The 16,729-nt window shown below is 34.9% G+C and overlaps 3 protein-coding genes and 1 long non-coding RNA gene across 7 annotated transcripts; 3 read left to right on the forward strand and 1 right to left on the reverse strand.

The window, feature by feature from the left end:
- Positions 1–4: 4 nt before the first annotated feature.
- On the forward strand, positions 5–1,195 carry LOC111303818 (casparian strip membrane protein 2-like). The gene is made up of 4 exons (XM_089742686.1): positions 5–143; positions 222–559; positions 647–770; positions 855–1,195. The coding sequence occupies exons 1-4, from the start codon at positions 141–143 to the stop codon at positions 1,068–1,070; spliced, it is 681 nt and encodes a 226-aa protein (XP_089598812.1). The 5' UTR covers positions 5–140; the 3' UTR covers positions 1,071–1,195.
- Positions 1,196–2,161: 966 nt separating this feature from the next.
- Positions 2,162–7,467, forward strand: LOC111303819 (OVARIAN TUMOR DOMAIN-containing deubiquitinating enzyme 6-like). 4 transcript variants are annotated; one of them, XM_089742681.1, is made up of 9 exons: positions 2,162–2,367; positions 2,454–3,889; positions 4,360–4,521; positions 5,729–5,806; positions 6,114–6,192; positions 6,277–6,422; positions 6,614–6,679; positions 6,781–6,955; positions 7,042–7,467. In XM_089742681.1, exons 2-9 carry the CDS (start codon positions 3,200–3,202, stop codon positions 7,257–7,259), a joined length of 1,614 nt encoding a protein of 537 aa, XP_089598807.1. In that variant the 5' UTR covers positions 2,162–2,367; positions 2,454–3,199; the 3' UTR covers positions 7,260–7,467. The 4 variants fall into 4 exon arrangements, with proteins under 4 accessions (XP_089598807.1, XP_022756002.1, XP_022756003.1 ...); XM_022900267.2 differs by having other exon boundaries at positions 2,886–3,889; XM_022900268.2 differs by having other exon boundaries at positions 2,998–3,889.
- Positions 7,468–9,793: 2,326 nt separating this feature from the next.
- LOC111304374 (small RNA-binding protein 11, chloroplastic-like) lies at positions 9,794–11,577 on the forward strand. The gene is made up of 4 exons (XM_022900923.2): positions 9,794–9,960; positions 10,307–10,375; positions 10,903–11,009; positions 11,197–11,577. The coding sequence occupies exons 1-4, from the start codon at positions 9,861–9,863 to the stop codon at positions 11,260–11,262; spliced, it is 342 nt and encodes a 113-aa protein (XP_022756658.1). The 5' UTR covers positions 9,794–9,860; the 3' UTR covers positions 11,263–11,577.
- Positions 11,578–11,796: 219 nt separating this feature from the next.
- LOC149515236 (uncharacterized) lies at positions 11,797–16,531 on the reverse strand. The gene is made up of 3 exons (XR_016327035.1): positions 16,258–16,531; positions 12,384–12,551; positions 11,797–12,271 (listed from the first exon to the last, which is right to left on the reverse strand). It is a non-coding gene; the product is annotated as an uncharacterized LOC149515236 (long non-coding RNA).
- Positions 16,532–16,729: the final 198 nt, after the last annotated feature.

Here is a 16,729-nt window from a genome sequence, read left to right on the forward strand (position 1 = left end):
GCATATTGGATACTGAATGTCTCAACTGAGAAACTTCAGCAAAAATAATACGAGTATCTTTTCCTTTACATTTTTGCATGAATTTATTCGAAGTGGAGCAAGTTAGGATCATGGAAACAACTCCAAAATCAACAAGCTAGATGGTAGTAGCAAATATATCAAAGACAAATCTAACCCACTAACATTTTTTTTTTTTAAACTTTTTCTCCTATTTAATGTAGCATTCTACTAGGGGCTTTCATATGAAAATCTTCCATTTGTCTTTGAAGAAACCTCCACAACAAACGTATCCTTACATGGAGACATCAATCAACATTTCAGAGACAAAGGCCAGTGCTAAAGGAAAGGCCCCTCTGCTGGTCTCTTCAAAAGCTGTAGTCGAAGAACCAAAACGAGGATGGAAAAAAGGCATTGCTATTTCTGACTTCCTTTTAAGGATCTGTGCCATTGGGGCTGCCTTAGGTGCAACTGCTACCATGGGGACTACTGATGAAACTCTCCCTTTTTTCACTCAGTTCTTCCAGTTCCAAGCTCAATACAATGATATTCCAGATTTCCAGTACGTTTTGTCATGTGACAATCTTTCGCAAAAAACAAACACTACTTTTCAATGATCATTGCTTATCTCAACTGCTGAATTACACAGGTTTTTCGTGATAGCAAATGCAATAGTGGCCGGATATCTTCTCCTCTCCTTACCATTCTCCATAATCTGCATCATCCGTCCTTTTGCAACAACGCCAAGGCTCCTACTTGTCATCTTTGATATAGTAAAATGAATTCATCATCTCCAAAATCTCTCACTTTTGTATATAGAGAAGTTACTGTAACACTAACCTGGATTAATATTGCAGGTGATGACGGGTCTAACAATCGCTTCAGCTTCAGCTTCCGCTTCAGTTGTGTATTTGGCTCATAATGGGAATCCAAACACGAATTGGCTTCCAATTTGTCAGCAGTTTGGTGACTTTTGCCAGAGTGTAAGTGGAGCTGTGGTGGGATCCTTCATAGCAGGAGCCATCCTCATGTTCATAATTGTGCTCTCTGCTTTCGCTCTCAAAAGAAGCTGAGAAATGGAATCAAGTAACTAACTCTTCCCATATTAAAAATTATGGCATCAGGGTCGTGATTTTTGCTGCTTTTAGTGTCGAATTGGTGAGAAAATAAAAAGAAAGGAAGATCACTTTTCGGTTTCCATTGACTTCTGAATAGTGTTTGTGATTGGTTCCTCTCAATGCAAGGGTGGAACCAGTTGAATGATTTGCTTTTTGTGTAATTGTAAATGTTCAAACTATTGTAATGTTGCACTATATAATATATATACTTTTTACCGTACAAAATCTTCGGCAGTTGCACAAATCCTTTTCCTCTTTCTGGTTATATTTTATAAAAGAATTGGACAATCTTAAAGATGACGATGAAGAAAAAAATAAGATTGACCTTGGTGGTTAAGGTTTAGAGTTTACCCGTAAAGTATTTATATTTCAATTTTTACGATCATAGGTGATTTATAAATTAAAAAATAAAAAAATTTAAAATTTTTTATAAATTCACGATTTATTTTACACTTAAAAATGTGATAATTTTCCCTAACAAAATTAAACCAACCGAAAGTCATAAATTTTTATAAATTTCTCTAATTTATAACTTTTTAAACATTACCTATGGCTGTAATAAAAATATTAAATGCTGTGATATGCCAAAAATAATTAAAGAATAAAATTACTTGAACAACATTTTTTAATTTATTTAAAAAATATGTTTTGACACAATTTTTAAAAAATTATTGTACTACAACAAGGAAAAAACAAAAAAAAAACAGCTGCATTTCCATTTCATAGAAGTAAAGAAAAGAATCCAAGTCCGAAACTTTCTGACGCAGGAACTGAAAAAATGTATAACCCTCCACCCAATCATTCCTGGCCACTTCACTCTCTTGAATTTAACCACTGTTGTCAAATATCACACGTGCTCCACGTTCAAACACTCGGCCAACACACCACGTGTCTGATTCTGGACGACGAGCCAGCAGTCGTCCACGTCATCTATCTCCGCCAACGGTGGTCTTCGCACCCCATCTCTCTCTCTCTCTCTCTCTCTCTCTCTCTCTCCCTCTTCTTTTTCCTCTTTAAAAAGAGACTTTTTCTCTACATAATAAAATGAACGGTAAAATTACATTTCTTTTCTTCGTTTGCTTTATTTCTCTGTCAAAATACTCTCCTTTGCCACCAAGTTATCTTCTTTTGGGCTTTTGCCTTTCTTCAAAAACCCTAACAGCGAAATAAATACCCCTCTTTTGTTTTGTTTTTATTTCTTATTTTGCAGATCTCAACTGGGTTTCCAAAGCCTCTCTCTCTTTCTCTAGAGGTGAGTTTTAAGTCTTGATGAGTCAAAGTTTTGGATATTTTTCGAATATTGGGTTTAATTTATTCTCTTTTTTTTTTTTTTTTAAGTTTATTGATCGGTTTTGGTTTCGGGGTCTTTCTTGATCTTTTGTTAGGGATTGGTTCTTTTGGGGTTTTGGGAATTGCTTGATTTTTGTGTTTTGGAGTTCATTTTATTGTTTTAGTTACCTTTTTGCTTGCTTGGTTGGTTGCCAAGAAATGGTAGGAAAATAACCAAAAACAAAAATTTTCAAGTAATTTAATTTTAGAGAATGCGTTGATTCTCTTCCGGAAAGTCAAGTTAGTTAATTGGTTCTATTTTACTGAAATTTTTTTCTTTATCCTTAATTATATTATGGTAATAGAGGGTTTTTGAGTTCATAAGATAACCTTTAGAAATTTCCGACCTTTTCTTGGAAAGCAAACAAAATTTTTGGCAGATAGAGTTTTCATTTTTTGGTTGATTTTTTTCTTGGAAATTTGGATGGTTGTTGAATGCAGCTTGGGCTAGTGAAGGTGAAATTTTTTGGAAATTTTCTGGGTATAAAAATTCAAGTACTTTGAGGGTTTTATTGTTTAAAGTTCGAGGTCTGGGTCTCATGAGACTTGGCAGGGGAATGCAGAGATTGTTTCGTGAGGAGGTGAACGTGCTGGGCGGGAACAAATCCTTCAGCGAAGGGATTGGCATTACCACGCCCGTGGCAAGAACGCGTGACAAGCCTATGAGTAGGGTTCTTGTTCTCTAAGTTTAGGGGGTTTTGGAAGGAGGAATTAGGGCTAGGTTTTCTTATTGAGAATAGTTATCGTCAAAAACAATGACTCGCATTTGGGTTCAACGAGGTTCCACTGGCAGCTCTTCTTCAAATCCAACTCCTTCTTCTTCCTTGCCTGGGCCGTCTTCATCTCGGGCAGAGCTACAAGTTTCTAATCATCAAGTTCCTTCGGCTGGGAAAGATGAGGAAGTTAGTGAGGAAGTGCAGGAACAAGTTACTTCAGATGAGCTTTTAGAGTGTTCCAGGAGTAGTGAAAATAAGGCTGTGAAAAGTGATGATTCTTTGCTAGAGAACTTGCATAATGATCGGAATGAAACTTCAAGTGAGGCAATTGCTAAGGCTGAGAAAGTACACTCTCTTGATCCCTTGGGTCCATGGGATATGATGAATGATTTGGGTGGGTTGAAGATTTCAGAAAAAGTTTTGGCCGAAACTGAAAGTTCAAGTTGTGATCCCTTACCAATTGGCAGTGGAAGTCCACTTCCACCTCCACCTCCTATTCCACCTCCTAAACCTTCAGCAACAAATTCAAATTCAAGAAGATCTGTCTCAGGAGGTTCAAATACTGTTCGTGCCGGATCATCTAGAAGAACTGTTGCCTGGCCCATTGTTTCAACAAGGTCGTCACCATCTGGGTCGCGGCCTTCTTCTCCTAGATCTCATGGTGAGAGTGAGGGTTACAATAGTGCTGATGAGCAGAACCCATGCTTCGTATCCTCCTATGATGATGCAGTAAGTTTTTTTATTCTAAATAATCAAATCCTTTGTGTTTTGTGTGGTAATAATTCACTTTTAAAGGTGCAAAAAAAATCTAGAATGGAAAATTTCATATTATTGGCCTGCAAAAACTAATATCATTATGTGCTATTGTACCATGTCAATTTTTTTTGAAGACCACCTTGGTTGATTTTAATTGGTCACCTTCTTCTTGAATTTTGTATATAATAGTCCACTACCACTGTTATTACAAGAATAAGCGAACTTTTCTCTTTTGTGGGTGCGGAATGCTTTTATCCATTCGTATTCAAAGTTTTTTTATGTTGAACTTGTAATTTATGTTGTCTTCTTATGTTTGAATGGAATGTTCTGTAGGTTTAATGTTCTTTCTGAAGAAGTGTTGACCTTAAGTTATGGCTGAGTTTTGTGGTTTCATTTTTGACATGAGATTCACTTTTGAAACTGTTTTTTTGAATCTGGTCCAGGAAAGGGAACGCCAATTTGAAATTGATATTAGACGAGCAAAAGGTTTAGAAGTCAAATGGATGCTAGAAGATGGAAATTGCCTCTTCCGAGCTGTCGCTGATCAAGTGTATGGGGACTCTGAAGATTATGATTCGGTTCGACAAATGTGCATTGAATACATGGTATGAATTTCTGATACTTGATTTTTTTTTTTGAAATTTATGCAGTGTAAAATATTATTGTTGTTATTATATGTGCCAGAGGTCACTCTATGACTAGCTAATTTTAAACTGAATGAAAGAGTTTGGTGAAAATTTTCTTAGAATCAGAAAAACCATATTCTGAGAAAAGAGAAGATGGAATTTAGTGATTGCTATTTGATTTTGTTTGGCTACATGGTCCAACTATAGTGCCCCAAGCCCTTTTACGCTTGATTAGAGAGTTGAAGTTTCTAATGATGTATTAACTCGAGTGGTGTTGTAGTTTGACTAATTGCATGTTTTGGGCCTCATATTTCCTAGATGCGGGAGATGATTTGAAAATCCAAGAAAGAATATGGAGAAAGGGAAGGTTCCATTGATATGGCAGGCCAAAATTAAAGAAGTAAAATTAAGGCTGAATATCCCAGTTTCGCTCAAGTAATTTTTTAAAATATCAAAATTCTGAGCCGTGAATTCTGATATATAATAATTATCATAGCGTCATTACTTAGCTTAGAGTTTTGACGTGTGGCTTTTTCAGTGGTGATGATAAAACTTTTTATATTTGTTTGGCAATACAGTACTGTATCTGCCTTGATCGACACTAGGCTTTTAGGGATGAATGAAAGTCACTGGGTTCATCAACATGTACTTAAGATGAGACATCTTTGGTATACATCGTCTTCTTCTAAGTGCTAGGTATCACCCTTCTGGTCACTGTTAAGCTTGTTAGTTGAATCTTAAGTAAAAATGTTCCTCAAACGCATATAATTGGTTGTCTGCCTGTTGCAGAAGTGTGTGATTGTCGACTTCAGAAACTTCATGTTGAGGCATCAAATATAAATAGGATCTAGGATAATTGTAGAACAAGGGGTGGTCTTGTCTCTTTGTTGGGTTGGCACATTGTGTGGCGTTTGTTGTCTGTTATAAATTTAAGCTAGATTAAATATTTGATGTGATTAAAAATATGCATGCTTTGTTTTTGTTATAACTTTTTAATGGTATAGGATGGTTTTGGATCAGTGTAATATTTTTAATTTGTTTTAAAGTATAGATAATTCCTAGATTTCTTCATTATCTTTTAACCTGCATTACTTTGGGGTCTTCAATCATATTCATTTTGTGGTGCTTGAATGACATGATTTGGAATATTTTTGTGATGGATGCTTATCTTTAACTGTTCATCCAGGAGCGAGAGAGGGATCACTTTTCTCAGTTTATAACAGAAGGTTTTACATCTTACTGTAAGAGGAAAAGAAGAGATAAGGTATGCAGTGGCATTTTAATTGATTATGCTATCTTAATGTTCTTACATGAATCTTGCATTGGTATCATATTTCTTACTAAGCATATATCATTATTTGGTTTTCAATTTCACACGAGTGTTAAATACTAGTAGCTCATCAATTCTAGATGATCCATTCTTCCTCACCCAAAGTAATTTCTCAATTATCCCACTGCTATTTTGTTTACTCAAACCTTTTCATTGTCTATTCTCTTCTCTTTTTACCTGATAAGCACATTGTCTAGTAAAATGGTTTGAAAGAATCTCTTTTATCTTTTCTTGGATACAGGTCTATGGGAACAATGTGGAGATTCAAGCCTTATCAGAAATGTATAACAGACCTATTCATATCTATTCCTACAGCATAGGTATACTTGATTGATGGTTTTGATATTGATTTACTTCTTCTACCATCTTCTTACTTTCTACTGGCGAAACTTTGTTTGCTGCAGAACCTATCAACATATTTCATGGAAGCTATAATACTGACACACCTCCCATTAGGCTGAGCTACCATCATGGAAATCATTATAATTCTCTTGTTGACCCACGTCGTTTGACAATTGGTGCCGGGCTTGGATTTAGCTGTCTTCGAGGGGTGTGTCTACTTTTCTTTCTCATATGTTTCTTTTTTCCTTTTTTTAACTTCCTTGCTTCTTTGTCTCTTGGTTACAACATTCTATATTGCTTTTGGCCATCTCATGTTATTAAACAAAATTTGAACATGGAGTTTGAATAAATTAGAATATCAAACCGGATTTATGTTGCTGACTGTGTTTTGCTGTGCAGGCAAATGTGGACAAGGATCAAGTCAAGGCTGCTATTAAAGCTCAACAAGACCAACAGATTGATAATGCAAGTATTTTGATAATTTGTAATTAATTTTTTTAGTATCTGTATAGGATGATATGTTATTAACAGAAGCTCTCTCTGTCTTTTATACTGTATACCAACAGGCACTCCTAGCTGAGGGGCGATTTTACTCTGATCTTGAGCTTACTGAGAAGGAAATTGAGCGAATGGTTATGGAAGCTTCTCGAGCTGAGTACCTTGCCAATGACAAGTTTAAGCCGCAAGTGGGCTGTAAAGAATCATCTACTTCCACCGCTGAACCATCGTCATCTGGAGCTAGTAAGTATCCTAGAGATTTTGAAATGGTAGTGTTGTGTTCACTGAGAGTCTGGTGAAAATGAACCTGCTGTATCATTTATGAACAGGGCCATCAGGCAGTGAAACCAAAGTGGAGGGTTCAAAAGAGCATGGTTTGCAGGATAGTGTTCTCAGCAATGGCATTCAATTACTGTTGTCAATGGGATTCACTTATCTGCAGGCAATTGAAGCTTATAGCATATTCGGGGATGATGTAGATTCCATGGTCTATTACCTCCTAGAAACCTGCAGTAGCAGCAGACGCAAAGGCAAGGCAACAGAATGAATCACAGACTAGTGCAAAAAATCAGTACCAGGCAGTGTAGAGCGCCATATAATTTCATAGCATCGGTTTCTTTAGGGTGCTAATGTTGTAGCCTTGGTAAAAATAAAACAATCTCTATTCACTGAAAGCACATCAGACAGTTAGATGTGTTGATCTAAATTCCAAGTTAATAAAATGAATTTATAGCTTAGAAAAAGATTATTGTCAAGTATCATGGTTTTGTGTTGAACCATTTGGTTTAGTTTGTGGCATTTTATTCTTCGTAGTCCTTGCATGGTGTCAAAGTGCCTCTACCAAATGATTTCTTCTGGCTTAGCCGAACTACTTATCCCGGGTCAGGAGAATCAGAACTGATAGCCATTTCCAGTTTTCATGATTTGGAACTCCAAGTAGTCCTTCCTGTAACAGAGTCAAAGCTGCGGTAATAGCCATTCTTGCAAAAGAAGAACTCTCCCGTAGTCTCTTTCTGGGTCTGATTCGCTAATGCACTGATTGCAATGATTCTTCGATATCGAAAGTTAAAAGATCAGGATTGGGTGCTCTTCAAAGATCTCCCCTGCTTACCTTTTAACGGGGATCAAAACGACTTACATGAATAATACGGAAGGATAACACAGCTTCCCATGCCAGAGTTCACAGTCGATTCTGTAAAAGGAAAAGGAAAGAGGGGTAATGCTGACTCTCCTTGTCAATAGGGCCATGAAAACCATTCCACCCTAAGCTACTATGGAAAGAGCTGCAGATCTGATCGTAGATGCTCTTACAGTTGCCGATACTATTTCATCAGCTGTGGGGTTCTTAGACGGTACTAGTGCTTTGTAAGTGGTGCTCCCTTTCCCTTCCCGACTAGAGGTCTTCTGCCTTCTGTCTCCTGCCCGGTAATCGGTCCGTAGGCCTTAGTTAGCCAGCTTATAGAAAGGTTAAGGAAGGTAGCATGGTTCTACCATGGGCAGGCAATCGCCCAATTTTCAATCTGTAACGGTCGGAGCATTTGTCAACCATCTGTTGCACTAGCAGAAGCCTTACCTGTATCACTCTCCCCCTATGGTCGACCCTTGACTTTGATCAATTTCCTCCAACAAGCTCGTTCAAGTCTTTGAGCTAAGCCTTTCTGCTCTACTGGAAACTTCCCAATATCAGGATTAGGAAATGCGAAGCTCTCTTGTAAGGGTTGATAGGCACTAAGATTTTCCTATTAAGGGAATGCTATCTTTAGCTCCTAGTAACGCGCATCCCTTTGATTTGCTTCCTTACAAGAAAATTAAAAGGAAAACAAGACTCTCAAGTCAGGAATAGCAATCTGACTTAACTCATTCACTCCTAAACTCATGAAATCAGGAAGACCCGAACTCGGAAAGACCTAAACTCACTTCAATTTAGAGCGATTGGACAGCTTTCAAAGCAGCTTTCCTTGCTACACTTCTGAAGTCAGGAACTCAGGAACTAGCTTTCAGAAACACCTGAACCTACTAAAGGAATTCTCAAAAAAAAAAGCTAGTCTCCTAAACGAACCCGCGGGAACTTTTTCAAAGCCTTGCTCCTTCTATTTCCTTGGGCTTATCAAGGAAGACTCAGCTCTAGATCTTCATATGCTTCTGCTCATAGATAGGAGCTTCAGGAAGTTCCGATTAAAGAAAAGGACGGAATATTACAAGATGCAAAGCTTAGACTAGTTGCATCCCTTGGCTGCCTTCTACTTATAGGACTCTCTCCAGGAAAGGATTCATATGCAATTTCATTCAGCATAGAAAAAGAAGTGATACAATATTCCTTTCTTATTATTATTATTATTTTGCTTGTTAATGCACAACCATGTGCCATTCAATAGAAAAACGCCTCTCCCGTAGTATAGGTTTTCTTTCCATTACTGACTTCAGACTAGAAACTGAAGATTTGGGAAAGTGTGAGTCCGATGAGTTGGATTCTAATAATTTACGAAAAAAAATTTATATTCTCAAAATTCAATTAGATGCAAAATTTATAAAGCTCCTTTTAATGGTTGTAGAAAAGGTTTGATTTTTCGAATCCTTTAATTTTAAAGAATTGGTTGGTCGTATAATAACAAGCATTGTAATATGTAATTTTTTATAAAAAATTAAAAAGTAAAAATAATTGGAATGATTTGTATTCGTCATGTAAGCATTGCAACAGGTTGAACCATTTTAACTTCACAGTTTACTTCTTAAAAGCCCAACAAGCAGAGTTCTAGCATTAGTTTTATTTTTTTTCTTCAAGGTTTAATATTGTAAAAAAAATCCATAGAATTTTAATCATAAATTTATAAAATATAGACAAATGAGTAAAAACAGGTGTGACAAAAGTTGGGTACAAATGGGATCACTAATTTTTCAACCATAGGTTAATAATATACAGGCAAATGAGTAACAACAGGTGTGGCAGATTTTGGGTTGGAATTGGGTCACCAACTTGACAACCCATTCATTTACATTTTTGTAATTACTGATTATTCAACCCGATCCAATTGTGGCCTAAAATTAAAAAAAAAAGCCCAAACAAAACAAATTTAGTAAGACAAATTTTTGTTCTCCAACTTTTTTCATTTTCCAATTCCCTTGAAGAAAATTAAAACTGGCGGCGACAATGGGAGGTGGAACCTTTCTGAAATATGTTTATCATTCAAGCAGCAATCCATGCCAACTCTTTTTCTTCAGAGGTTTCGCTTCTACTCTCTTCGTCAAAGGTATTCCTTTTTCAACTTAACAATAGTATAATGGTGTCTTCCATTACAAATAATGTTGATTTGATAAAAACCCTATACTGTTAAATTTTAAAATTTTTGATATTGACGAAATAAAAAAAAACACACACGTTTGTTTTTATGCAGAAATGATAGATTTAATATTTTTTAGTTTATTTTTTGGGTAAAAATACAATTTGTAAAGAATGATTGCAGAACACTTAATCTCATGTTGGAAGCTATTTCTTTGGACATGTTGCCACTCCTTGATCCTTTTGATCTTATTTAACAGAAGGTTTTGTTTGCAGTTATTTCTTTCTCCATATTTAACAGAAGATTTTTTTTGCAGGTATTTCTTTCTCTACTACAGATGAGGGATTAGCTCATTCATTTTCACAATTTGGCAAAGTAGTTGAAGGTATGTTTGCTTTTTCTGATAAGATTTAACTTTTTTTAACTAATGGATGCTTAGCGAGTTGGATGAATCAAAGGTTAGTTCTTGTCACGGCTGAGAACTTAAGCCTAGCTACTTGCAGTTCAGTATGCCTAAGTCAGCTTTTCCTAAACAATGTGCATCTAGGTGCCTAGCTCTTGTGCTGTACACTCAACTAGCTTACTAAGAGTTTATAGAAAACTAGGAAGAAGAGAGTTTAAGCCAAAGTGTATTATTTACTTGATGAATGTACAATTGTTCTTCTCGTAACTCTACGTGTTCTCTATCAATGTCTATCTTGTACAAATGTGGGGAGGGCACCTCTATTTATAATTGAGCCCTCATGACATATGTGGTCATTAAGGATCCAAGTATTTGACTATTACAAGCCTTTTAGACTGTTCTAGGGCTCTTATACTCAAGCTAGGTCGATTAAAGCCTTTCTAGAAACATGTTGCTTCTAGATTCCCTGCTGAGCACTAGTAATTTATTTAGTTATTTTTCTTTTCTAGCCAAGGTAATAATGGATAAAGTTAGAAACAGATCAAAAGGTTTTGGCTATGTGACTTTTGCTGAAGAGGTTGAAGCCAGAAAAGCACTTACAGTTATGAATGGGCAGGTAAATGTTGCATTTTCTCATTTCTTTTCCTTTATTTGACTTCCCCAATTCACTCTTCTGCATGATGATCGATGAACCTTTTACCTTTGATGTGAATGATGTATACGTTCCGCTCCGGTGCTGCTAATTTTTTTTGCATGTTTCAAATTGTGAAACTCAAATATTGATAAATTGTAATTACTCGCAGTTGCTAGATGGACGTGCTATCTTTGTAGATGAGGCCAGGACCCCTAGTCGCAGAGCTGATGAGTGATTTTGGTATTTCTTCGTTGTCATGAATATACTACAAAGTTGAAGCCATGGAATGCAAATCACATTCAAAGTTGGTTGTTTCTTGTTTGAAAGCAGCTTTCATTGAATGAATTGGCAGATAGAAAGAGTTGAATAATGTTTGTGCTCGGTCTGTCAGAAGAGGTTGAAAAGGTACATTGTTGTCACTGTTCTGAGAAATTTTGTACTCAAATGAGCTAGAATTTGGATCTTTGATGGTTTTGTAGACAATTTGGTTTCTTCTATCCTTCTTTTCTTGGTGGCAATGATAGGTTATAGGTATGTGATTTACTTCCAATCATTCCCACTCCTTTTAGTACAACATTTCGGAAAAATACTGACGTGCGAATATGTGGAAGTCTAAAAAAAACGTCTATGAAAGGATTAGCAAGCAGCTACCTCCTGAAAAGGTTTATTTTAACCAATGATTTTATTTTCAAACCTGCATATTATTATCATAAACTCATGTTATTATCATCTGAGTTATTAGATTTACACGTTATGACAGTTATGATAATAGTAAATTTGCTTAACCCAAGTTATAGCAAGCTTTCACAAACCAGGTTGATTTACAGGTTGACACTAGCATAGAAAAAGAGGAAGCTCAGTTTGATGCTGCAACCGCGAACCAGGTTTCCATAGTTGCATAAAGCAAAAGCCCCTGAGCAAATTTTTCATTCCATCAATCCCAAATCCCAATCACCATAAATCCCTATCCAAAAGTTTGTTCAATTATATTTACCAATGAAGATAGATGAAAGTTCATCCAATTGGTAGAAGAGAGTAAAAGTTTGAAGTGCTGCACGCAACCTAGAATGAAATACACATACTTTTTTCCTTTACTTTTGCTTCTGATTAGTGGTACTTGCAAGTTTTCTTCATAAAAGCAATTCATCAAATTCCCAATTGGAAAAGCACTTATCCAAGACATTTGACAATCTCCTTATCTTCAATATCATTATTTGATTTTCCTTCATTTGGATTCTTTTAACCTAAATTCAACTCCAAGGAAAATCAATACAATTTTTAGAGTGTAAACAATCATCTTAAAGAAAGAAACAAGAAACATAAAGAAGAAGATCAAGAAAAGGAATGAAGATAAACCTTTTTCAATACCATGACAAAAGGGTCATTCTTTGAAAGAAATGGAGCCATTCGACGTGTTCGTAATAAAAGATCCAGCCAAGTTTGTATATAAGCAGGATTGACAGTCAAACCATTGTCATCTGGAAAATTTTGGACATTTTTTCCCTGGTCGCCATAGATATGCCTCTGCAAAAAAAAAAAAAGAAGAAGAGGAAGAAAAGACAATTTTAAAATAAAAAGTACATGTCCATGCACAAGTAAATGAAACCTTAATGTCTTTGCACACAAGTTAATAACTATCAAAATACTCTTACTATACATCAAAATAACAAAAACAACAACCACCAACACACAGCCTTTTCTGGCTAGTTGGTAGGGCTACATAGATCTTATACCATTGTACTCTATATAGAATATGACCAGTAAAAGCATGGTTCTATTTCATACTTTCTACACGTTTTCCTTCCCCTTCCTCTTCTCGCATGAGCATCCCCCAATTCTATCATCTTACAAGAGCATATTTAGGCCTTCGCCTCAAATGTCAAAAAGACTAAATTGCAACAATAATCAACTTATATGGACTACTATAGTTTTTCCTCCAGAGAGAATTGTAATTAATTTAGCCTGGGTAAAATTTTGCTTCTATGCTTACACATGCAAATTCATTAAATTCCACAAAAGAGCATCACATGATAAATTATTCATGTCATATAACATTTGGCATTGCTTTGGTGTATATCACAGATGGATGTGGTTGGTCCACACATTCCCTTCCAATAGGTTGCAGGTTCTCATAAATATTGCAAGATAAGTTTCAATTTTTTTATCCTAACTCACAAAAATGCTGGGCTTTGCCTTGAATCTCATAATCCACATTGAAATTTAAGTGAAATTATAAGAGTTCGAGTTTATTTTGTATTTTATATTGAGATTTTAGTAAAGGTATAAAGGGTTTCACTCTTATAAATAAGATGTTTTAGTTTTGATTTGGTAATCCCAAATAGTTAGACACCAAGAGAATAGCTAAATGAATAGGCTATTAAAATGGTGTATTTGATTTTTGGATTAAGTTTTGAGTAAAAAATTTTTGGTAATTTTTCTCATTCTAAAAGTCTCTCAATTGTAAAGATTTATTAGATAGTAGATTGAATTTGGAGTAGACCATTTTTGAGTTGGGCCAAAATAAATATATTTGTGTGTTCTTATTCTTGATTTGAGTTTGCTATTTTGTGCATAGGGGCTGCGTGTGCATTTTGATTTCCCAACAAGTAATATCAGAGCATGGTTTGAGACGTGAGAAGAGCTGAATGTTCGAGCCATGAGAAGAGTCAAGCTTAGAGGAGCTCAATTCAAGGAAGAAATTCAAGTTCGTGTTTTAAGGATTGGTTTGCGTGAAAATTGAAGACACACAAACGAAGATAATTGTGAGATTTTCATTACAGGTGAAGTCAAGTATGTCTAGCATGAAGACAGATGATTTGATAAAATTTGAGTCAAAGTGGAGATTGTTGGAATAGTGACTCAAATTTTATAAGAGATTTGTTTGAGATTTGTTAGTTATTACTTGATGGACAAAAAGACTTGCAAAAAAAATTTAAAAAAAAAAAAGGATTCTTAATAGGTAAGTTTGTTTGATTATAAATAGGTGAAGTCTTTGTAAGTTAAGATGAGAAAAAGATATAAGAGAGTTATAGAGTTTTGGTAGGATAGACACCCCATAAGAATATTAGGAATTTACGTCTTATGGGTGTATATGTTTGAATGTTTAGGAGTGAACTAGAGGAGATTGAGAGGATCCACATAAGTATGATGTATGGATACATATGGGTATGTGTTTAATTGTGTTTAAAGGGTGTATATGGGTAAGTGTTTGTTTGGTTTAAGAATACTCCATAAGATTGGAGGAGATTAAGAGGGTTTATGGTATTGATTGTTGAGTGGTTGATATGTTTTGATGTATATTTGTAATTCTTTACCACTAGTAGATCTTGTTTCTCATCCATAAATGTAGGTCAGTTGGACCTATCTACTTTAAATTATTGTCTCTTATGTGATTGATTGATTATTTGATTTTACTTTCGCTGGCTTGATTGATTGGAGGTTATTTGGCTTAATAAGTGGTATCAGAGTTGTAGTGATTTCTAACAAGTGTTATCAGAGCATGATTTGAAAAGTGAAAAGAGTTGAAGGTTCGAGTCATGAGAAGAAGCAAGCTTAAAGGAGCTTGATTTAAAGAAGAAGTTCGAGTTCGTGTTTTGAGGATATGTTTATGTGAAGGGTGAAAACACACAAGAGAAGACGATTGTGAGACTTTCATTGCAGGTAGAGTCAAGTATGTCTAGCAAGAAGACATGTGATTTAATGGAATTCGAGTCAAGGTAGAGATTAGGGTTGACAACAGGTTGGGTCGGGACGGGTTTTTGCTCGCCTCGAACCCGACCCGACTTGATTTTTTTTTTTCATTTTTTATACCTGAACTCAACCCGACCCGACCCGAAATTAATAAAATATTATTTTTTTAATATGAATATATAATTATATAATTATATAAATATATATAAATAAAAATTAAAAAAATATAATTTTTATATAATATCGGGTTAGTTCGAGTTTGTCTAAAACTTGAACTTGACCCGATCTTGATTTTTTCTTAACAATATTTCACTCGACCCGACCTGAAACCCAATTTTCAAAAAAAAAAATGATCTTATGATGTCAGGTCGGGTTGAAACCCATCGGGGCCGGATTAAGCTGCCAACTCTAGTGAAGATTATTAGAAATAGTGACTCAAATCTCATAAGAGATTTGTTTGAGATTTGTTAGATATTAATTGATAGACAAGAAGACTTGCAGAAAAAAAATTTTAAGAGAAAATGGATTCTTAATGGGCAAGTTTGTTTGGTTATAAATATGTGAAATTTTTGTAAGGTTAGATATGAAAAAAAATGTAAAAGAGTTATAAGGTTTTTTTGGGATAAACACTTTATAGGAGTAATGAAAATTTACGTCTTATGGGTGTGTATGTTTGAATGTTTGAATGTTTAAAAATGGACTAGAGGAAACTGAGAAAGTCTATATAAGTATGATGTATAGTTACATATAGGTATGTATTTAGTTGTGTTGAAAGGGTACATATGGGTAAGTGTTTGTTTGGATTGAAAACATTCTATAGGACTAGAGGAAAGTGAGAGGGTTTATAGGTATTAATTATTGAGTGATTGATATATTTTGATGTATGTTTATAATTTTTTACAATTAGTAGATCTTACTTCTTATCTGTGGACGTAAATCAATTAAATCGAATTATATTAAATTATTATTTTTTTTATAATTAATTAATTATTTAATTTTACTTTCGTCGACTTAATTGATCGAAAGCTGTTTGGCTTAACAAAGAAAATGGAAGGCTGAGGGTTATGTCTTGCAAGTACAAACTCATTTGATCATAAGCATTGCATTCAAAAACATTAAATTAATATATACGAGCAGATCGTTTGATCTTACCGCAAGACTTTCAGCAACCTACTTCACACTCAAAACACTATATCCAGAAAGACCTCTAAGATGAAACACAATGGTGGGGTATTAGATATAATTCAGTGCAATTTGTAGCCATTATCATGATCTAACATCAAAATTCATCATAAAGAAAATGGTAGATCCATGAAAACATCAATCTTTAATTTTCCTCAGGTGAAAAACTTTCTCAACAAAAAGTTGATTCTTTGGTAACCCAAAAAGCATTCTTGTTTCTTAAGTCCTTGACATAGTAAAGTCCATACATAAGCCAAGAAAACTTGAACTTCAAAAGAATCCCATACCAAATATGACCCAAAAAACCAAGAAACTAAAACCCAATGGTATAATACAAAGTGCAATGTGAAGAGGTTACCTGAACAAGAGCTTGTTTTCAAGACAAAGACAGTTGGGTTTGTTCTGGAAAGTGGTGGTCTTTGAGGTCAAGGAAGGGGAGAGAATTTTGTAAATGAAGAACTCGTAAGCAAAGCAAGCCCTGAAAGAGTGTCCATTGGCTATGGCTTTTTGTGAAATTGATGGAAAGCACCGGAATTATTTTTGAATTTTACATCATATTCATTATAATATGGATTAATTATTTTTTTTTTTGGCCGTTATATGGATAAATTAATTTAAGTCAAGTATTTTATATTTCAGGATTAATAGGATGATTTATATATTCGAAAAAAAATAATTAAAAAATATATATTTCAATATCCTAAATAACTTAAAAATTTATACTGTATCAAATATTAATTTAGTATATTCAAATTCTAATTACAAATTAAGAAAAGAAACGCCACGTGGGGAATTAGAAATGAGGGAGCATGGAAGGAAATAGGTCAAGT

This window comes from Durio zibethinus, chromosome 13 (assembly GCF_047325235.1).
Source record: "Durio zibethinus cultivar Kanyao isolate XHJ-2024 chromosome 13, ASM4732523v1, whole genome shotgun sequence".
NCBI classification, from domain to species: domain Eukaryota; kingdom Viridiplantae; phylum Streptophyta; class Magnoliopsida; order Malvales; family Malvaceae; genus Durio; species Durio zibethinus.